Source organism: Lytechinus pictus, chromosome 2 (assembly GCF_037042905.1).
Source record: "Lytechinus pictus isolate F3 Inbred chromosome 2, Lp3.0, whole genome shotgun sequence".
NCBI lineage: Eukaryota > Metazoa > Echinodermata > Echinoidea > Temnopleuroida > Toxopneustidae > Lytechinus > Lytechinus pictus.
Window position 1 is genome coordinate 51,352,594 of NC_087246.1, and position 24,073 is coordinate 51,376,666.

Below are 24,073 nucleotides of genomic sequence, written 5' to 3' on the forward strand. Positions count from 1 at the left end.
ACAATATCAAAGGCAAATGTGAGGGGTCAGGCCAATCGATACGGCATTCAATTCCATGCCTTTTTTATCACTTGACGATCAGAAAAGATATACATTTAAATTGAATGAAATTTTTAACTATTTTCCTGTCAAATCCTAATAATAATAAGCAATTTTTTAGAACTCTGCATATATACTTGGCTTTAAAAGGCCATTGATATATTTCCTGCTTTTATCATCTTTATAATTAAAGGCCAATTGAAGATTTTACACTTTCATATTTATCTTGACCTTGTTTATTAATTCATGTGTGAAAGTGTTGATTATTGAATAGGGAGAGAGGGGGGTCAATGAGAAGTGTGTGTTTGTGTGTGAGTGAACAAGAGAGGGAGAGATAAAGAAAGTGTGTGTGAGTAGGGATGATAAGAATGAAGTGAGGGTGCATAAGGGTGTGTGTGTGTGTGTGTGAGTGGAAGAGGGATAAGGCAACAAAGAGAGTGTGATTGAGAAAGGGAGAGTGTGTGTTTGTGTTTGAATGAAAGAGAGAGGGGGTGTGTGTGTGTGTGTGTGTGAAAGAAAGAGTGAGATGTGACAAGGAGAATGGGAGTGGGTATGTTTGTGTGTGGGTGAAAGGGAGAGGCGTGAGTGTGTAATTGAAAAGGACAGGGAGAGGCGATAAGTGGAATATATGTGTGTTTTGTATGAGTAAAAGACGGAGGGAGTGCCGAGGAAAAAGTGAGTGAGTGAAAGAGAGATCATAGAGAGAGAAATAAAGAGGGGCGATATGGAAAAAGTATATGTTTTTGTGTTCCTGAAAGAAAAACAAACGATAAAGAGAGTGTGGGTGAAAGAGGGTGTGTGATGAAGTGCGTGTGTGAGAGATAGGGTGAGCGATGTAAGGAAAGTTTTCCTTTGCCATAATGACAAATTTACTATCGTTACAAGTCTTTATAAATTGGGCCCCTGATATCGGAGAAGTTAATCGAGTCCCTTTCAGTATGACGCCGGGGACGCGCGTTTCCGTTTTACACCCTGGCGAAGGCATTTTCCGCAAGAATAGCCACAAAGCGACTAGTAAAGAGTCTACACACGTCGCTGGTTGCAGCAGCGTGCGACACAGGCGAGCCCCACACCACCGCATGCAATCTGCACAGTTACTGATCAGAGCATGGAGTTCCTCGGCACTTCATGTACAGAGAGCAGTCATATGAGTGAAATCCGAACATGCTTTTTTTTCTAAATATAAATCATTAACCAAATGAATAGAATGACAGACAAAATAAAAATAAACAGATACATATAATATAAAGAAAATTGAAGTTTGATGGATTGATACACTTAGATGCCGAAAGATAGATATAGAAGACTGATAAATAGATAGAGACATAGATAGATAGATAGATAGATAGATAGATAGATAGATAGATAGATAGATAGATAGATAGATAGATAGATAGATAAACAGATAGATAGAAGTAGAGAGAGAGAGAGAAAGACAGAGAGATGGATAGATAGATAGATAGATAGATAAATGGGGGGGGGAGAGAACTTGAGAGATGGAGAGATGTTATAGATAGATAGATATATGGACGGATAAAGAGAAATAGAGAGAGAGAAAAAAAAAGACAGACAGACGGATAGATAGAGAGAGAAAGAGAGAGAGAGAGATAGAGAATCTGAGAGATAGATAGATGTTAGATAGATAGATATAGAATGAGAGAGACAGAGAAGATAGACAAATTAACAGATAGATATAGTTACATATATAGATAGATAAATAGAAACTGTAGTTACATAGATAGCTAGATAAATAGATAGAGAGAAATAGAGAAAGACAGACAGATGGATAGATAGATAGAGGGGGGAGAGAGAGATAGAGAATTTGAGAGATAGATAGATAGATAGATAAAGAATGAGAGAGACAGAGAAGATAGATAAATGAACAGATAGATAGATACTGTAGTTACATAGATAGATAAATAGATAAAAGATAGATAGATAGATAGATAGATAGATAGATAGATAGATAGATAGATAGATAGATAGATAGATAGATAGATAGATAGATAGATAGATGGGGGAGAGAACTTGAGAGATTGAGAGATGTTATAGATAGATAGATATATATATATGGACGGAAAAAGAGAAATAGAGAAAGAGAGAGAAAAAAAGACAGACAGATGGATAGATAGATAGAGGGAGAGAGAGATAGAGAATTTGAAAGATAGATAGATGTTAGATAGATATATAGATAGATAGATAAATAGATAGATAGATAGATAGATAGATAGATAAAGAATGAGAGAGACAGAGAAGATAGACAAATTAACAGATAGATAGATACTGTAGTTACATAGATAAATAGATAAATAGATAGATAGAGAGAAATAGAGAAAGACAGACAAATGGATAGATAGATAGAGAGAGGGAGAGAGAGAGAGATAGAAAATTTGAGAGATAGGTAGATGTTAGATAGATAAAGAATGAGAGAGACAGAGAAGAACGACAAATTAACAGATCGATAGATACTGCAGTTACATATAGATAGATAGATAGATAGATAGATAGATAGAAGATAGATAGAGAGAAATAGAGAAAGACAGACAAATGGATAGATAGATAGAGAGAGGGAGAGAGAGAGAGAGAGAGAGATAGAAAATTTGAGAGATAGGTAGATGTTAGATGGATAGATAGATAAAGAATGAGAGAGACAGAGAAGATATACAAATTAACAGATAGATATAGTTACATATATAGATAGATAAATAGATAGAAGATAGATATATAGATAGATAATTTGAGAGATAGATACATAGACGGATAGAGAGAAAAAGACAGACAGATGGATAGATAGATAGAGAGAGAGAATTTGAGAGACAGACAGACAGATGGATAGAGAGAATTCGAGAGATAGATAGATGGATAGAGAGAAACAGAGAGAGAGAAAAAGACAGACAGATGGATAGATAGAGAGAATTTGAGATATATATATATATATATATATATTGGATTTTATTGCAATAAAAACTATCAAAATACAATCACAAGCAGTCAAAGACTGAAATAAGTGAATGTTTACATACAAATAGAATCATAACAAAATATAAAGTAAACATTATCAAATACAATACAAATTCATACAGATAAAAAATAAATGTTTCATAAATAAATACAAAAGGCCAAAAGTAAAGTGTCACCAAAGAAGAAAAAAGCGGAATGAAAGATTAAGAAGAAAGAGGTGAGAGAAGGGAAAGAAATTGGGATAAGACAAAGAGAAGGGAAAGCAAGAGGTGGAATTTGAAAGAGAATAGGAGGCAACCTTCAGAAGAAAAAAAAACTCATTATGCAATACAAGACATTTAACAAATGTAACAAGTAAATAAAGTAGTAATTGAATCGAATCAAGCACAAAAAAGGGAAAAGTAGAGCTGAGGAAATAGACTCCCGAAGGAAGTCGAAGCAGTGTTGATATTGCACATGAGTAGATTAACAGATCGATAGAGAGAAATAAAAGAGAGACAGATGGATAGATAGAGAATTTGAGAGATAGATGTTAGATGGATAGATAGATAGACAGATAGATAGGTAGATAGAGAATGAGATAGACAGAGTAGATAGACAAATTAACAGATATATATATCATGTAGTACAATAGATTGATTTATAACATAGATAGTGGATAGACAGATATGATAGATATAAGGATATATATAATATATCCTTATATCTATCATATCTGTCTATCCACTATCTATGTTATAAATCAATCTATTGTACTACATGATATATATATCTGTTAATTTGTCTATCTATTATATGAAAAAAAGTAATTATGTGTTTTATTTTTCAATATTTTAGCTATTATTCGTTTTCATTCATATAAACGATCATGTGCGATAAAGTAAAAAAAAATCATGAAGCCAACGTATATAGTTCAGCGGAACAACCAAAATACAGAGACTGAAGCTTTTGGTCTATAAGCTCAGCTGCATTTGCACGTATGTTCTGCGGATATCTTCGGTGCGGACTTTTGGATCGCGCGCCCAGCTGATTATGTAAACAAACCTAGACGTAGACTCTTCACTAGTCGCTTTGTGGCAATTTTTCCGGAAAATGCCTTCGCCAGGGTGTAAAACGGAAACGCGCCGCCGGCGCATGGGCATGGAAACCTGAAACCTTCCAATGGCGTCACGACGGCATGAACGATGGAAGCTACTGAGGCTCTCGTAGTTTCTTTGGTCATTCGTCAGATTAAACTAGATCGAGATTCCTCCATTATTTTTTTCCATTTTATATCCTTAAACTCGAAACCCTTTGCCCCCAAACAGCCCGGCACGTGTCACCGTCCCATTACCCCTTGACATTAGCGGCGTAACAGGGGTCGGTGGCCAGGGGGGGGGGGGGGGGGGGGGGCAAGAGCCAAAATTTTCCCGGTCATATCAAGGTATGAAAGGGGGTATGAACTGGCGTAATGGTGTAATGAGGCGATTATTTTGAGAAGGCCAGATATTGCGTATCGGGCAGAATTTATCTTTAAAAAAAAGTTGCGAGAGATCGAGCGAAGCGAGCGAGCAAAATTTTTGACCTTTTAATAATAAAAAAATCAAATTTTGTGATAGATTTTGACATGATATCCAGATAATAATATATTTCACTCTTCTCTCTTAAGATTCCCTTTTTGTGGTCTGTGCGCCACTGTGAACAGGATTCTTTGCGGCAGTTGCGTGAAGAGTAAAAAAAAAAAAAAAAAAACGAGGGGTGCAGTATAGCCTATGTGCTAAAAAGTTGCTTTATTTAAGTCACGAGCGAGCGAAGCGAGCCAGAAAACTCACCTTTTCATGAGAATCTAACTTTGAGCTATTTTTTTACATTATATTCAGTAAATAAAATCATATCCTACACTTTTCCTTTGCTTTTCTTTCCTCCTTATGTTTTGTTCTTGTTTGTAGAACTTAATGGCCGTGGCCATGGCCCAACCCTTCCATACGCATGTGCTGTGCAGTTGGGGGTCCGGGGCGGAGCCCCCGGAACTTCTTGATAATTATCAAAGCCATTTAAACCTCGCAGATTGCCCGCGTTCATATACAAACTATAGCTTTTACACAACACATTTATTCAACCCCGTTGCGTAATGAACCAAATATTTTGAGGGCAAAACATAGCAATGTGGGAAAAATTTGTAAAAAGTCGCCAGCGTGCAAAGCGAGTTGAAAATAAAAATTGCCTATTGAAATTAAATTCTAATTATGTGATAGATTATTCCATTAAATTCAGCAAATAACACACTTCATTGTTTCCGTTCATTTCATTATACGTTGTCTCCTATAATTTCTTTTATTTCCTCTTGGGTGTGGAACAAGACCCCCCGCGTCTGTATACCAGTGAGTGAACGTGATTGAACGGGGGGGGGGGGGCGTAATAGAGCCATTCGAAGGTTATAAATGAAGAGCCCCTACTGCGTGGGGTCTGGGGCAAAGCCCCGGTAGCTTATTTGCATAAAAATTTGCAAGCTTATAGCACAATGTTGTATGCAGTCCATCTTTCTTCCCGCTCTTTAATTTCACTCATCGGCAGCCCGGTCGTGTTATTATTTTTTTCTTGTCCCTTTTCTTTGTTTTCCAACTTAGCTTTTGATTAATTACATTCTACTTTCGTTTCCCGCTATTGTTTGCAATTTTGTCATCTTTTAATTTATTTCCCATCATCCTATTGCATTACATAGGCCTACTCCGGAATGATTTATTCTTTCTCAAATGTTCTTCTTTCGTACATTTCCCACTCTCTTTCCTTTTCCATTAAAAAAAAAATTATTCGTTTTCTTTTCACTTTTCCCTTTCCTTTTCCTCCGGTTTCTTTTCCCCTTTCCTTCCCCTTTCCCTTTCTTTCTCCCTCCTTTTTTTTTCTTTTTCCCGTTTTTCTTTTATTTTCCCGGTGAAATCCGCCAGGGGGCAGCTTGCCCCCTGCCCCCCCCCTGTTACGCCACTGCTTGTCATGCATCAGTCGTTTGCAATTAATTATTATTCGGGTTGCTCTTCCTCTTTTGATACACATTTACTTGATCAAATTAAATTAGCACAACAGATTATTACCAGGATAAGATAATTACCAGGATAAGCTTGTTGCATACAATAGATGTAGGCCTAAATACATCAGTTAATAAAAGGAAATAATTTAAAGCAACTTTATTTTCAACCGGCAATCTAATCGCATAATATACGTTGAAATATTGATTTAGTGTTAGAATTGAATTGGATTGAATTGAAAATATTACCAAATATCATTTTCAAATGTATTTACGGTAAAACCGTCATCACATGAACACAACATTGGGCAATTAGACCTAATGTCCACCCGGTAGGATGCGAAAGATATTGTATGTTTGATTTTGCCAGCGCCATAATGAGGCTGCGATGAATGCAAGGAATGCTCCCCAGGGAGTGGAAATTGCGCACTTTTCGTGCGGGATTAAAATGAATCCAATGACCGGGGTAATAATATGCTTTACGCGCTTTGAGCCATTCTGGGAAAAGCGCTCTATAAAAATTGGCTATTATTATTATTATTATCATTATTAAAGGAGAATGAAACCCTTGAAACCAGCTGAATCCATATCAAAGAGAAAAATCAAAGAAACATATTGTTGAAAGTTTGAGGAAGATTGAATGAATAATAAGAAAGTTATGAGCATTTGAATATTGAGATCACTAATGCCATGTAGATCCTCCCATTGGCAATGCGACCAAGATCTGTGATGTCACACACGTACAACTCCCTCATTACTTTAGTACTTATTTCATATACATTCTCACTTTTATAGAGTCTATCACAAGGTGAGGTGTTCTCTTTATGAGAGGACAAGTACAGATGTTTCACAACATTATATCATTGATGAATCGTTTGTCATATGATTAGAATGAGCAAAAAGAGATGTTTTGGGGTATATTTTCAGTGTCCAAAACTGGACAACTCTCCCCCCTTTTGGACACTGAAAATGTACCCCAAAACATCTCTTTTTGCTCATTCTAATCATATGACAAACGATTCATCATTGATATAATGTTGTGAAACATCTGTACTTGTCCTCTTATAAAGAGAACACCTCACCTTGTGATAGACTCTATAAAAGTGAGAATATAAGTGAAATAAGTACTAAAGTAATGAGGGAGTTGTACGTGTGTGACATCACAGATCTTGGTTGCATTGCCAATGGGAGGATCTACATGGCATTAGTGATCTCAATTTTCAAATGCTCATAACTTTCTTATTATTCATTCAATCTTCCTCAAACTTTCAACAATATATTTCTTTGATTTTTCTCTTTGATATGGATTCAGCTGGTTTCAAGGGTTTCATTCTCCTTTAATGACAAAATAGGAAGATGCTTATCGATGCTAGCCAAACAAGTAGTGTCATTATCATCAATAAATAATTTAAACTAAGTCACCAGAAACATTATCCTCAATATTAATTCTAGTTTCTATTTGTTACTTATTAAGAAAACTTCAAACATATTTACTCGATTTCTTCACATGTTTACACATAAGTTATCTGTGATAGACGGCATAAACCGAAATCCAATTGAAAATACATTCCCCCGATAGCATTTATAAAACAATTTGCAAAATCCTTTGCGATTGTGAATGTTATTGGCTGATATAGATCCATTAAAAGGTATGAAAAGAACAAAAAAATACCAACATTCTCCCGATTGCATTTAAAAAAAACAATTTCCTTAATCCTTTGCGAATGTGAATGTTATTGGCTGATATAGATCCATTAAAAGGTATGAAAAGAACAAAAAATACCAATCTATATAATGAATGAAAATTAAACTAAAAGGAAATCCCACCTCCTAAACATGATTTTGTAGAATATTTACCATAAAAAGTGCAAATACCATGCTTAATCCTTTGCTTCAATTTCTCCCAGATCATTTAAGCTTAATGGGGATTTTTTAAATTATTGTTACCATAAAAAAAAAAACACCTTGAAAAAATAATTGGATCGTGAAAACCTCATTAATAAAAAAAAGCTGAACAAAACCTAGTTTCCATGCTTGCCTGGCCCATCGCCTTTATATACCCTAAATGTATCTAGTTTTTCCCTGACGCCCCTCCACAGCTAGTCCACGTCCTGGACGATATTTATTGATTGGGCAATCCAAAGGGGCAAACCCTATCGGACCGTACCGATACCCCCCGCGCGCACACATAACCAACCGTTGTTACACACACACGCCCTCCACTGATTCACTCACCCCCAGTGATTCGCCTAACCAAGGAGATATCACTCTAACCCACTGATTTGCCTAACCCACTGATTCACTTTCCCCGAAGGAAGTATGTGTATGCGTGTTATGGGGATGTAGTGTGTTATGTGTTTGGTAGTCGTATCGTACCAAATAACAACAGTCCAGGAGGTGGACTACTCCACAGCATGTTGGGCATCTCATCCCTCCTGAGTATTGCCTCGCCCCTAGGTGTAATAAGTAATAAATTATTATGATCATTTTATTCAAATTATTTAGATTTGGATCAGAGCCGGTAGTTGTATATAGGCATACTGAACTTGTACATTCATGAACTTATTTTGAGATGAAGATAAAAGATATAGCGATTAAGATACGCCCGAATCATATGACCCCATGACTCACACTTTCAAGTACATACTTAGCAATTAATCATTATTTTTCAACAGATGTTTAGTCACCGTGAGGCATTAATCAAAATGTCATCATTTCTAGTTATTGGATAATTAAATCTCGTGTAAAAGTATTTCCACTTATTCACCGTTTGGTATTGCAGTGTATACTGTGGTATGAAATATTAAGGTAGAAACATAAATCGTAGTTCACTAATACTATCCCTCTGATGTTCTTCCCAATTTTTTACACATCGACATTTTATTCAATTTCATGATATCACCGTAATTTTGTCAAGATTCGGTATAATGCACTCCTATCGGGTTTCTTTAGTTTTTTACTTATTAATTTGTATTTATTCATTTATTTTCTTATTTTATACTGCTGGGTAGGCCTGTTCAGTTATGCAAAACTGCTTTCCAAAGGCGCCCTGCAGTTTAACAAATAATTCAACATCATAGCAATTTAGTATGTAACATATAAAAAGTAAAAACAGAATACATTATATACATATAGAGTGAAATCAACAATTATCATGGAATCATTACATTAACATCAAGTTATTCAGTGTAATTACATGTATGACAGTCAGAATTTTAATGATTTACAGTGTTTTTTAATGCATTTTTGTATATCACAAGGGAGAGAATTAAATACGATGGCAGCAACATATTCAAATGATTTTCTTTTATAATCCGTCCTTGGGCAGGGTATTTGAAGGGGATATTGTTCAGAATATTTTACAGTTTTATAAGTTACATTACGTTTGCAGATAAGTGGTCCCAGATAGGCTGGGGCTAAATCGTTTTGTATTTTGAAAGCAAGAACACAAAATTACATGTTACATAGCTTTATGTGATGGACATTGACAGAAGTGATTTCCGGCACTTTATCTCTTTAATTCAAATATTACGAAATAATATATGCAGGTAAAACCTGTCCTAATATAGAACTAACTTGAGATAAATCGCACTAACGGGGGACTCTACCAATACTGCCATGATTTGGCAAGATTATTTAACTTCACAACACAAAATCAATTTGGTTCATTTACTTTGCCAGAACTGAAAATTAGAAAAAAAATCTATATTCCTGTCTTTCAATCAGATGGGAAATTCCCTGGGTCACTCATTATAAACATGTTTATCATTAAAAGATTACAGAGCACTGTAGATAAAGGTTAAACCATTAACGTCTAGTGATCTCAGCCTATCGCAATAGCGAGTCTCTATCTGCATTTAAAGTACATGTATTGAAATATATGTTGTGCTTTTAAACATTATACATGAACACTCGATCCAAATTCGGTTTGACCATTTAAAAAATTGAATTGAATGAATGAATTTCGAGTACTTACTTCCTGCTTCTGTGGATAGATCAAATTACGTAAGATAGTCTACATTTGATCCTCATGAAGACTGTGAGGTGAGGTTCTTTCAATCACAATTCACAAGATAAGCATGGTAAGTAATCTAACATCTTCTAAACATCGTTTATTTTTGGTTTTTTTTTTTTGTAGACTAACATTTAAAAAACGAGTGAAGAGTCTACGAGGATTTTTTTGGGTTTTATTAGAAAGCGTTTTCATGTACATGGAACATAATCTTACACCACAGTATTCCTCTGTTCCAACTCGATCCCACCCTTTTTTAGGAGATATTGCGTAGACATTACTGCTATGAGCTGCGTAAAATTGAGAATAATTCCAGACAGAAAATTTCCATCAAGGTCGTAGCAAGAGGGAGGGGGTAGAAGTTCGAATTCGGAAGATAACATATATATATATATGTCTGTCTGTATAGATTACGAAAAATGTTTGACGAATCTGATGAGAGTCGCATATGTTCTTTTCCTAAAATTACGCGTGAAACATTATTTAACAAATGTGCCAAAATGGTTCGGATACATTATTTCATTTCCTTTTCATACAACAGGTTGCCATCGGTTATTTCTATGGAACGATGCATGTATTCAAGAAAGGAACATCAATTAAGTCAATCTGAGTCGACGTCTCCATCGTCTTCGTCAAATTAAGATCACCATGCTCACAGAGATCGAAGGACAATTAGATCAAAACAGCTCATCACGAACCACCGAATACGTCTCTGAAGATGCTGAAATTATCAGTCATGACCGTCTTTCTCTCGATCCAGAGGTAATTGATCTTCAGGATCATCAAGTTGGACCTGATGCAGGAACTAGAACGTCCTGTGGTGATCGGAACAATTGAAGCACTGATCTAGTACCAGTACGGAGAGTCTCCCTGGGAAGTGCTTACCGTGTCGTTATGTATGTCATGGCAGCTACAGGATTAATCGTAATGTACGTCCCATTCCTACCTAAGAAAGATTCTGCAAAGACCTTCGCCGCCATACTTTACATAGTTCGGAACGTCATCATGACTTTACTAATGATATCTTCACTTATAGGCGTGATTTGGTTGACTATGAGAGTAGGGAAATTGCATGAATTGGGAATGATGATCTGGCCTCGACGATGTAAGCACTGTTCGGACGTCTTTCGTCAGATCAAGTTCCCTATCCGACAGTTGGGGGTGTAATTGATGCTGCTCCACGAAATATGATTCAAATTTCCTCGATGAAAGAAATGATTGACAACAATTCTATGGTCAGCAATGTGACACTAAACATAACTTACATATTTTGTGGTTTGACTCTCATATCCTTTATACCTGAAGTGACTGTCACCATGTTATGTTTCAACGAACACTCACCACTTAACCCTACAGCACAGACAAACGAGGAATTGATCATGCGATTACTTAATATATTGACATTTAACGCGTCCGTCTATACTTTTACATTTTATTTCATCCCCACTTTTAAGGATGTCCACTTCGTTTCGGTTCCTAAGATCTGGTGGCCATTTGTCCTCCTAACACAAGTTGCTCTTTGGACATCCATCCAGAAGCTTTTGCGACCATTTACAATTCTTGCTAATGGTGAGAACCGCACACCCTACCCTTGTCCGATGAATTCCACTTTAGGTGAGGTGCTTCATGGTATCTCCGACATCTTAGACCATTTACAGCTGAGCTTCCGGTAATGGTAACACTTTTGATGATCGAGATCTTGTCCCAGAATATTCCAAAGCGTTTCGAATCGATGATGAATGATATCGGTCGTTCCGCTGGATATTTCAAATGCATTACTCCTCAGTCAAATTGGATCACTTTGAGAGACTTCACCGACAAAACTTTGAATAGAAGATATCTTTCCCAATGTGAATCGGAGCGTTCTTTACTACTCGAAAACGATATTGAGATGGAGCCTGTCACTTCCATGAATGCTCGGAGTGATGATTCACGTACAAACAGTTGTTTGACTAGGAGTTATCGTGGTAGCGACAAAACTCTGAGAAGGGAAACTGAGAAGGTTCTGTCAATGACGTTGTTGATATGTACCATGTACTTTGGCATAAGCCATTACCTCTCAGCTCAAAACGATACGCATCGATCATAGCATGTACACCCAATGGTTGCTGAAAATTGCCTTCTTTACACCCCTGTTGCTAGTGATTATTAAACACGCCAAAGTGACTAAAAAAGACAATCGAATCGAGGAAAGACATTGTGTAGATATGTCCACAACCCATCAGAGATAAATAACATAATGCTTTTAATTTCTCTCTCTGGAGCATGTCTGTTTGAAATGTTTTGTCTCGTGTCATCTTTAGGGAACCTCGTGTCAGGTCCTGGAATATCATCCCATGATGAGATGGTTCTTAACCTGGTAAGCGTCTTCAGCTGTGTCTTCGGTCTTCTTTGTAAATGCATCCAATCTACCTTTATCTTGAGGGTAGAGCATCAGCAACCCAAAGACTACCAGGAAATGAGATGGACATCCCTATGCTTACTGGCTGTAGGAATGTTCAATGCTACACAGTGGTTACTGGATAGTTTGACTTATAAAGAAGAGTGGCCTGTCTTGAGTATGTTCTTTGAAGGAAATGTAGGACTGGTCATCGGGATGATATTTGTACCATTCCTTCATTTGTACGAACTCCATATTGCCATCATGGCATCTGAAATTCATAAATACACACGAAGCGAAAGAGAATAGAGGCCTAGAGTTCAGATTCATTCCTTTTTGGCCTCTTGTCTGAGTGAGTGGTTGGGATGATATTTATTTCAAACAACCTCTTAAACTTTGGTAAATACCCCTGGATTGATATATTTGGGTTGTTTTCGGAGGGAAAGAGGTGCAACGTGCAACACAAAATTTAGGAATCCATGCCACCTTCCCACTCTCCTAAAAATAGATGAAATAAGATAGAATCATATTATATATATATACATATATATATATATATATATATATATATATATATATATATGACGAGTTTAGTTGCAAAAGGGGTTAGGTCCACTTTGGACCATTCCGAGAAAAACCATGTTTTTTATGTTCACTTATTGCAATATTCTTATGAGAAACTAAATTGTCATGATGTACTACCCCATCATGTGAACATAAAATTGGGTATAAAAGAAATCTACATGTCTTCAATTTTTTTCTATATATTTTTTGAAAAATTATCATTGTGGACCTAACCCCTTTTGCAAATAAACTGAAATGAATCCAATCTCTTTTGATTAAAAAAGTGATTGTTTTTTGCCCTTTTCATTCAAGTTTTCATTTGAATCTTAAATTGTCTTTCGTATCATCAGAGTGACTAAAACTTTAGAGGTTTAGAAACAAAAAACAATAAAATTTATGAAAACTGGACCTAACCCCTTTTGACAAATGAGTTCTTCAAAAGAGTTTAGTTGCAAAAGGGGTTAGGTCCACTCCAAGAAATCATTTTGTTATTCTCCCATATTGCAATATTCGTATGCGAAACTAAATTTTCATGATACCCTACCATGAGAACATAAAATTGGGTATAAGAGAAATCTACCAGTCTTCATATTTTTAAAGATATTCTTTTCCAAAAAAATCTGTGTGGACCTAACCCCTTTTGCAACTAAACTGAAATGGACCTAACCCCTTTTGAAAAAAAGTGTTTTTTCTTTGCCATTTTAGTTCACTTTTTAATAGGAATTTCAACTTTTCTTTGGTATCATCTTATCATGCTTATAGAGCTACTAAAAATCTATACATTAAGACATAAAAATCAAATTTGATGAAAAATGGACCTAACCCCTTTTGCAAGTGAGCTCTTCATATATATGTATAACATTTGAAGTGTATTTTGACACTTGAATAATAATTCCACCGGAGAGATTAATGTTTGTTTTACACCCACGTTTGAATGTATTTTTTAAATCTTTTATGCTATACTTTGTTTGCTTTTGTATTACATTTTACTTCAAGGCATTGATGGAACATGCCATACTGGTCATGATTTATACTAGAATGAAACCAGTATTAAAGTCATGGTAATAACAGAAGTATGCAGAATAAGAAGAAGTCATGGAAGTAGTATTTATTTTCAGTTTCAAGGTATAAAATCAAGACAATATATACACAGACACACACTGAAAATGAATTGGTCAAAGTGACCAATCCGTTGGATTTTGTCTGACCGATAAAAAGTGTCAATATCAACCATAATTATGCTGGAAGATCATAACCAATAAATTGGTTGATTTTGACGATATTTGTCGGACACAATTTCACCAACATTTGACCAATCCTCTTTGAGAGAGTTCATGTTAGAATAAGACATAAATGTACAAAAAAAGCATTAATTCAGCAGTACGACAAAACTGGTCCTCCATGCGATACAAAAGAAAACATAAATTATATAACAAATAAATTCAAAATAGGTACAGTGAATAGTAATAAAACAAAATGACAATTGTGGAAGTACATTCCAGGTATAACTAGATGTTTTGTGGGGAGGGGGTACTCTGGCCGGCAAGACTTCCAGGACCAAGGAAAGAGGAAGAAATAATGAGAAATTGTAAGAAAAGTGTGAAATATTATATTATGATATCAATACTTCAAAACCTATCACAAAAATTCATTTTTTAAAGGTCAAAATGTATGCTTGGTCCCTTCTCTCACTCGCAACTTGTAAGAACGTTCATCCTTCACGCCATACTGGGTGCTCCCTCAAAATGTTTGACTGATGGTACCACTGGAAGGATCTACTAAAATGCATTGTTTATGAAGTTTGGATCCCCCTAGAAAAGGTAGTAGTCAGTAGCGTACCGTGAACCGCAGGAGACAAAGCATTGGGGGGCAGTGCATTGTCTGTGAACAATGCTTTGCCCCCCCCCAATGCTTTGTCTCCTCCGAGTCACGGTACGCTACTGGTAGTAGTAGTATTAGTAATAGTAGTAGCTGTAGTAGTAGTAGTAGTAGTAGTAGCAGTAGTAGTAGTAGTAGTAGTAGTAGTAGTAGGTAGTTCCATTAATAGTAGTAGTAATAGCATGAGAAGCCGTGGCGTACTTGAGGTCCACCTTGCTCTTAAAATTGGGGTTGTCTTGATTAACTATACAATAAGTTAACTACAATATATTAAATCAAGCTCGTCCAATTGATTTATGCCCCTGAGCTATACTTTAAATGGGAAGGGGGTCGGGGAGAGGGGGTAATGGATACCAGGATGACGGATTACTAGTCATCTAATAATTTCTTTCAGTGAATTGGAAAATGAATGGATTAACTTATAAATTTATGTATATGTTTATGAATTACTTATTTTACTGGAATTGATTGTTTGATTATTGATTATTTTACTTGATTGATTTTGATGTATCATTTATGAAGTTATGAAATTAGTTTATGTTTGTATTCACTGGAAGAAGCAAATAAAAGAACAATTTAAAACAAAAAAAAATCTCCTAAAATAGATCTCATTTATTTTTATGCGAGTAATATTAGCAAATAGGCAAGAATGTTTGGTATTTCCGCTGCGAAACTTGGGATCGAAAATGAAAACTTATGATTCTGTATAGGTGAGGTGAAAGGTGACTGAAAGATATGTCGAGGTGCGTAGCGACCAATTGAATTACGAATATAGAACTTGACATTGAAAACATGAAGTAGGAGTATCCCATAAATTATTTATGTCAAAAACTGGGGAGAACGATGGTTATATTGCACGGCTGAAGCATTTTGTAAATTTGTCAGAATTAAAGTTAATATAACTCAATAATTTTACCTCATTTTGATTATGGTGACATTATCTATCAATCTGCAAACAAATCTCTGCTTGACCAAATTAAAAAAATTCAAAATAGAGCTGGAAGAATAATCTTGAAAATTGACCCCTATTCAAACACTTCTACCTCTTAAATTCATTCTATTCTGGGTTGGGACACTCCCGGGGGACACTATTCAAAAGAGACAGTATACTCACTTGATATTATTCATGTATAAGATTAATAACAACATGGCAACTGAATATATGAAAAATATGTTTTATTTAAAAGCTACTCTAGTACTCATTACCCTCTTAGAAATGAAAATAATATATGTTTGCCCAGACCTAGAACCAATAGTTGTAAAAGATCGTTCTCCTACCGAGCAGTCTCTGAATTTAACAGAATCCCTTAGTACGTGTGTAATGTCACCACTTTCAATTCTTTGAAAAATACATTTTTAGATATATTTCTGCTAATTAAAATTAAATCACCTATTTGTACCGGGGGAGGGGGGTAGGTGTAGGTTATGGGATTTTTACTTTTATGCTTGATGGTCAAATACCTATACATTATAGCCTTTTTGCAAGAAAATTGGCGCTACCAGCCGTATAATTTACTTTCTTCCTTACCATTTATTACTGTATTTTAACCTTGACCTTATCATTTCATGTTATATGTATTTTTATGTATTATATGTACTTTGTATTTGTTATTTTATATACGGAAATAAAACAAACAAACACAAAAACATTTTAAACATAAAAAGTATACAATTAGATAAATCTGTGAAGAGGGTGTTAACAAATAAAGCCCTGTAAAAAGAAAGACTTCGGTCAGTTGTATGCGAGGTTTCTTTGAAAGTCGATTATGTAGATTTTCCCATCTCCTACACTTTTTTTTCTCATACTCCGGTTTTGGATACCCCACTGATTCATATATGCAGCCTCCATTATCAATGTTTGCTTATTGAATAATAAACGACAAAAACATTGATCCACCTGATTGTTGTCAAATTCAATTGATTTAAAATCAATTTCAGTGTTGTATACTACGTAAAGGGTACTCAGGACAAAATTAAATTTCTTTTGTATTTCTATTACCAATTTTGTAGTAATTGCCAGTTGTAGAAGAAAAAAAACTCACTTTAGTATTGACATCTTTCTATATATCATGAGGAAATCCTTTTGGTTTGAGACATGAAGTTGACCAATAGTCATGTATTGAAGGATTCACTTCTCTTGGTGCATGGTAATCACCATTTAACATATTTTCGCCATCCAACAATTTAGAGACTACTTTACACATGAACTGCGCTTGCAGGATTTTGTGTTCTCCAACAAACTTTACTGAGCCCCGTTTCTTCCATTCAAAATACTGATTGTACAAGGTATCATTAGCATCAAGGAGATTAATATAATCCACAAGTTCACTCATATTCCTGAAGTCCTGGAGATGTATAAACGAATTTGGTGGCGCAACTCGCTCGTAATCTTCCCTCGGGGGTCCATAGACGATGGGTACGATGTCATTACTGAGGGCGTTTACCCAGAACTTCTCCGTGATGTATTCTCGGCATTCGTTGTTCTCCAATGCCAGGTAAAACTTGTGAGCTTTGATTTGGGTCCAGCAACCCTGTGAATATCTAGGGCAAACTTGGTCCCCACATTCGCCATACATATCGACACTTACGTGCTTTGCAAGTGTTTTTACAAAGTTTCTGCGCCTCCAAGATTGAACCCCACCGTGTAGAAAGCATTTGGATGAAGCCCATGCCACTAATCTAGTTTTCCCTTCGGCCCAATTTTTATTTTGGTCCTGAGGTATTTGTGGCAGGGTGTCGTCATACATACCATAAGGACAGTGAATCGTTGAAGACGGCCTGTATGACATCGTATAGTTGAAAATATGGTCTAGTATTCTTGGTGGCAATGCATTTCTACCAGTCAATGGAGGAGTCTCCAAGGAATAGAAAACCCAGGCTTGATTCAATGGCCGTCTGTTGAGCATCTCTGCCCAACTCCACCGAGATAAATGAAAGAAAACTACGGCATCGCTCTTCATCATAGTCACGTAACTTCTATCCTTGACAAAGCTTATTCCACATTTGAGGCCAGGACATTGAGATTTTCTCGGTGTTTGGGCTAGTTTGCTGCCGTCCCACACCTGTACTTGACGGTAACAAGCAGTCTCACTGTGGCTCAAATTCCTTGTTGCCTCTTTCATTGGTAAAGAACCCTCGCCTCCATTTTTAAGTGGCTTGCTTTCTATGCGGAAGGCTTTCCTCACAATGTTGATGTTTGGAATAATTGATGAAACTTGTCGGATATACTGACGATTCTCGGCGAAAGCAATACAAAGGCATATAACCAATATAAGAGTTAATGATAATCCAACGATCAGTGCCTTCTTTATCCCCATGACTCGGTGCTAATGAAGAAGGTACAATCACCATAGATTATTCTAAACATGAACCCATTCACGTTCACACATTCGAGTAGCCGACTATGTTATTCACCATTCTGCATATAGATTATGTATCCGGGATATGTATAGACAAATCAAGTTCGTACATCACACTGAATGATGGCATCAACTGTAGATATGAAGAGCACATCCGGAAGCCATTGTGTTTTCACTTACAATCCGCTAGTTAACCAAAGTGGGTTTCACGGCAGTATATTCGTTTACCACACAACCAACATTGCATGGCGTCTCGACGCTCACCGCCACAGACTGATCCGCAACGGAGAGAAATATCGTTATACACGCCGCAGACGTACGTGATGTCATGTTGATTGTATCACAGTTATGAAATACTGTATCCTTCTCTATGATATCAAAGTGGTATAGGGGCCATTTCACAAACCCATGAGTGACAATGATCAATAGCAGCACTGTATGGAGCATATTGCGATGCAACCATTCCCATCATATTATTCGTGTGAATATTTGATATACTCTGTGGAGTTGTATTAGTGTTCATAGCGGGGGGGGGGGGGGGATCCATGTCGCTCTTCTCTAATTCCATTGCATCGAGCAGTTTTGATGATGTTGGTCGTGATCTCGGTATACCCAATCTATATCTACATATATTCATAGTAGAAAACATTTTTTTAGCATATTATGATGTGAATATACTCAACAATGTTCCCTCCCATATACGTTTGCATTATGTTATATTTCTGTGTTCATTTGGATATGTTTTTGTTACATGCTTCACTGTAAAAAAAAATTCTGAATCAGTAGTTAACACTTAATGTATTTAGGTAGAATTTACAATTTGTAATTATTTTTCGTATTTTTTTAAGTAGTTTTAACTTGTCTTTTAATTTACTTGATTAACTTGATTTATTTGGGTTCAATATACATTTAAGAAAATTCACGTATTGATAGCTTGCTTTGATTGAGTAAATCTAACTCAATTAGGCAAAGATGATTATTACTTATAAAATCATGTTGAATGTACTTATATTTTTCAATTAACTTATATTTAAATAATGCATGAATATTCATTAGAGCAAGTAAATGCTGGTTTTTTTTAATAACTGTCATATCTATTAGTGTTTGAAATTGTTTTGGATAAGGGTGTTCTAACTATTTTATTCTTTTGTTGAATCAAAGAAAGAGCAACATTAAATAGTCATTTAGCAGAAAATTTTAGATTTCTTTTTAGGTTTTCAGAAAATGCTTATATTATTCTCACTGTTTTATTTGTAAGAATGAAACGATCGCGTATAAATATCAATGTCAGTACCTATACTGAAAGGTGCTTCAGACATCACACTTTTTTTTTCTTTATTAGACTAATCAGAATAGTAACAAAGCCTGACTGTAATCCATTTGATGAAATAACGCATATTTTGAAAGATACTCTGGGTTTACATCCCACAGACGTTGATTTACAGTCAATTCGCAACCTATTCTACTAGCCTGATCACCCTCGTGGCATTCAGCATTCTCCAGTGGAATGCACAGGGTCTTGAATGTCACAGGGATGAGTTAATTAGATTTTTGAATCAACAAAAAAGACCCTTAGAAATTATTTGTGTACAAGAAACTTGGTTAGAAGAGGGGAGGGTCATGCAGATACCAGATTACGTATGTGAATATAGGAATAGAAAAGGATGGTCCGGGGGGGGGGGGGCTGCGCTATATACGTCCATTCCTCACTAAACTACAAAAGTGTTTTTAAACACGATGATCTGGAGATCATATCATTATAAATTTTATTGGATGATGAGGTTTTAAATGTAGTTAATTTCTACAACCCGTGCAGCAAACTTAGCACAGATTCGCTGAATGAACTCTTTAGAAAGGTGAGGGGGAAAAACTTATAATATTGGGAGACTTTAATGCCCATAACACATTATGGGGCAGTAAAAAAACAGATGCAAATGGTAAAGTAGTGGAAGAATTTGCAAACGAGAGAAATCTTGTTGTCTTAAATGATGGAAGTGCCACTAGAGTAGACTACCACACGGGTAACTGTTCTTGTTTGGATCTAACACTAGCCCCTCCATGTACATCGAACAAAACAACGTGGCAAGTCCTGAACAACAGTTTTGGAAGTGACCATTATCCATTGTTAAGCCAGTTGAACATACTGAAAGGGAATGGTACGCAAGCAAAGATCGATCACTCCCAGTCTATCAGTTCAATGTTATCCACAAAGAATGTACATTGGGATGAATTTAGGCGGCAAACAGATGAGCAATGGAATACCTTACAGAATGGAGGCAAGGTCATAGAGTTCGATACTTTCATGGAATCAATTAAGATTACCCTGGAAAATTTGAAAGGACATCGAGCTACCAAGAACATTAAGAAAAACCCTGTACCATGGTGGAATAAAGAATGTTCCTCTAGAATAAAGGAGAGAAATAGAGCAAGGGGCAAATTGAAAAGTTACGAATACCCTCTCCAGATTTATTGGAGGATTTTAAGAAGAAAAGATCTATTGCCCAGAAAACTTTAAGGCAAGCCAAGAGAGTTTACTGGGAAAAGTACTGTCAAGACATTGATCGTTTTACCCCTTTATCCGAGATCTGGAATATGATTAAAAGGATCAATAATGATGGTATTTCGCCCAGGAAAAGCTTTGTTCTCATGAGAGAATATAGTTCTGATATTACTGGCAATGACGTTGCGGATACTTTTGCCAGTCATTTTAAAAACATAAACGATAGTTTTAAGGGCAAGGATTTTACCCATGAACAAAAAGATATTGTTAAAAAATGTGAGGACATCATATCATTAGTTGGTGATGCTAAGGGTAGTAGTGTCATTAATGAACCCTTTACGATGTATGAATTGAGAATATCATTTAAAAAATGTAAAAAGTCTTCTCCAGGCAAAGATGGCGTTGGGTATGAAGTATATAAAAATCTCTCACACAAAGGGAGAGTGATAATGTTAACTATAATTAATAACATATGGGAAACAGGAATTGTTCCCACCAATGTAAGCATTGCGTCATAGTCCCAATATTGAAACCACACAAGGAAGCTACAGACGTTTCTTCCTACAGGCCTATCGCTCTTAACAGTTGAGAAAATCATCAAAGAAAGAATGGTATGGTTTACGGAAAAACATAATTTATTACCAACTTGCCACAGTGCTTTTAGAAAGGCAAGAAGCACAAAAGACAATATAACCCAACTTGAAAATGACATTAAAAAACGTATTGGGAATAAAGAACATACCCTGGCCGTTTTCTTTGACATGGAGAAGGCTTATGATAGACTATGGAAGGAAGGCTTGATTTATAAACTGAATAAACTTGGTTTCCAAGGCAACATAGTTCAGTTCATATGGAACTATTTAAGTGGGCGCTCTTTCCAGGTCCGGGCAAATAAGTACCTCTCAGTTATACAGGACATAGAGGAAGGGCTACCCCAGAGTAGTTCCCTAAGTCCAGTCCTTTTCAATTTAATGTTGTCGGACATACCAATGGACGAATCTGTCAATATTTCTGTATACGCAGACGACTGTGTAATATGGAAAAGTGGAAAAAACATTGATTTTCTAAAAAGAAAAGTATAATCCTATGTGAATATCCTGAATGAGTGGTTCGACAGATGGGGTTTTACCCTTTCTAAAGAAAAATCTGTTACTTTGCTTTTTAGTAACACTAACAAATGTGTACAGATTGAATTAGATGAGGTCCCCTTATCACAAACATGACAAAAGGACGAACATCTATTTTTAGGAGTAGTACTGGATAGAAAGCTAACATGGAGACAACATATAGATATGATTGTAACAAGAGCAAAAAAGAAAATAAATATAATGAAAAGACTAGTGGGAACTAAGTGGGGATGTAGCTATAAAAGCCTTTTGAATTTTTATAAAGTGGTCATCAGGCCATTGTTGGATTATGCAGCAGAAGCACATGATTCAGCTCATGATCATGTGAAGAACTTCTTGTTGACTATTCAATACCAGGCTTTAAAATTGTGCACGGGGGCGTTGACGGGTACCTCCCTTGTATCCTTACAGGTAGATACTGGTGAATTACCACTCGATCTGAGAAGATATATGCTTAGCAAGGTTTACAAAGCAAAAATAAGACAAAACGCCAAACACCCACTCCAATCTTCATTGAAAAACTGTTGGCAATTTGAATATGAAAAAATAAGAAAGCACGAAAACCTTTTGGTTTAAGAGTTTTGGAAGATGAGATATACTACACAACTGAATCCTTTCAGTCTTATACACCCATGCCCCCTTGGCATCTCTCTCCACCAGAAGTGTCATTGAAGCTGCATGAGCTTGTGTCCAAAAGTGATAACGTTTTTTATCAATACAATACAACTGTGGAGTATATTAATACAATGTGGAAAGAGAATCTCCATATTTACACTGATGTTTCTAGAAACCGGCACACGGCAACGCCTCTGCTTGTTTTTACGTGCCTGCTATGCGGGTAATCGATGTAAAAGAATGCAAAATTTTACATCATCATATAGATCGGAATTGGTCGCCATTGTCTTGGCACTACAGTAGTTGGAAAATTTGAATGTATATAATAAAGTGGTAATTTTTACTGACTCTCTGAATGCTATTGAAGCGGTGAAGGAAAACAACGATGATAATTTCGTTAGAGAAATCATAATTACCGCTACTTGTCTAAAATACAAAGGTACATTGATTTGCTTAGAGTGGATTCCATCTCACTGTGGGGTTAATGGAAACGAAACGGCTGACTTCTATGCAAAGGCAGCCTTAAAACAAGAAATAGAGATTAATAATGATTTGAATATCCAAGAAACAAAAAAATATTGTAAGAGTCCTTGCAAGAAATGAATGGCAGAAGAGATGGGACAAGTCAACTTCAGAATTAAGAAAATACCAGAAAGTTGTCTTCGAAAAAACACCCTTTGATTATCTATGCACAGACAAAAGTGGTGAAAAAATGATTCACTGATTACGTTTGAGAGGTTTGGGTTTAAACGACTTCCTTTTTAAGACGGGAAGACACACAACTGGAAAGTGTGATTTCTGTAATGAAAGAGAAACGATATACCACTTCTTATATGTTTGCCCTAGATTTATTATTCAACGAGCACTATTACTTGCTGAATTAAATGTTAACAATATCTCTGATGCGGAACGTAAAGTGGAGAATCTCGCAGTAAAGGACCCAAAGTGCACTTATCAGATATTTCAAAAGGACTCATAGATTTCAAATTGGTTGCCAGGATGGCAACCATTACAACAGGGTGTAATCAAGACTAAAGATATTAAATAAATTGTAGCAAATCATTATTTTTCGTGATGATACTTTTTGATCAAGGTGTATAATTGGCATAATTTTGGGGGTAATTGTTTATGATGTAATCGATGATGTTTTCACTTAATTAGTCTATGTGCACCCAGTTTCTTGTCACTTTCACTTTATCATATGGCCCTTGAATGTCAGTATTTACTCTACTATGAATAGTTTTTAAAAAATGTTTCATATTGATCTGATTTGACATAAATTTCACTTGCGGAAATTCAATTGAAGTTCTACGAGGTATCGGATAGAGCGCCCCCTGCTCACGTTTGAGAGACATGTCATAGGGAATACAATTTTGTTGTACTTCTGAGACGCCCTCGAAATGCACCTCGAGCTGGCTTGTCAGGATAACGTGCTGTACAGGGCAGGAGAGGTGGTCTTGCACGATTTCCTACGAAATTTTCTTTCCTCTCTTTTCCTTTATTTTTTCTAACTGATATAGATTCAACAAAGAAATTATTCTGTTTTTGGGAAAAAAAAAGGAAAGCATTTTTACAAGGCAACAATAGTCAAAACTGACTAGTTTGCCTATTCAAAATAACAACAACAACAACATGTA

At 36.0% G+C, this 24,073-nt stretch overlaps 1 protein-coding gene across 1 annotated transcript; it reads right to left on the minus strand.

Annotated features, from left to right (window-relative positions):
* Positions 1-15,996: 15,996 nt before the first annotated feature.
* On the minus strand, positions 15,997-21,997 carry LOC129254035 (alpha-(1,3)-fucosyltransferase 7-like). Its single transcript, XM_064095097.1, has one exon. It carries the CDS (start codon positions 18,150-18,152, stop codon positions 16,896-16,898), a length of 1,257 nt encoding a protein of 418 aa, XP_063951167.1. The 5' UTR covers positions 18,153-21,997; the 3' UTR covers positions 15,997-16,895.
* Positions 21,998-24,073: the final 2,076 nt, after the last annotated feature.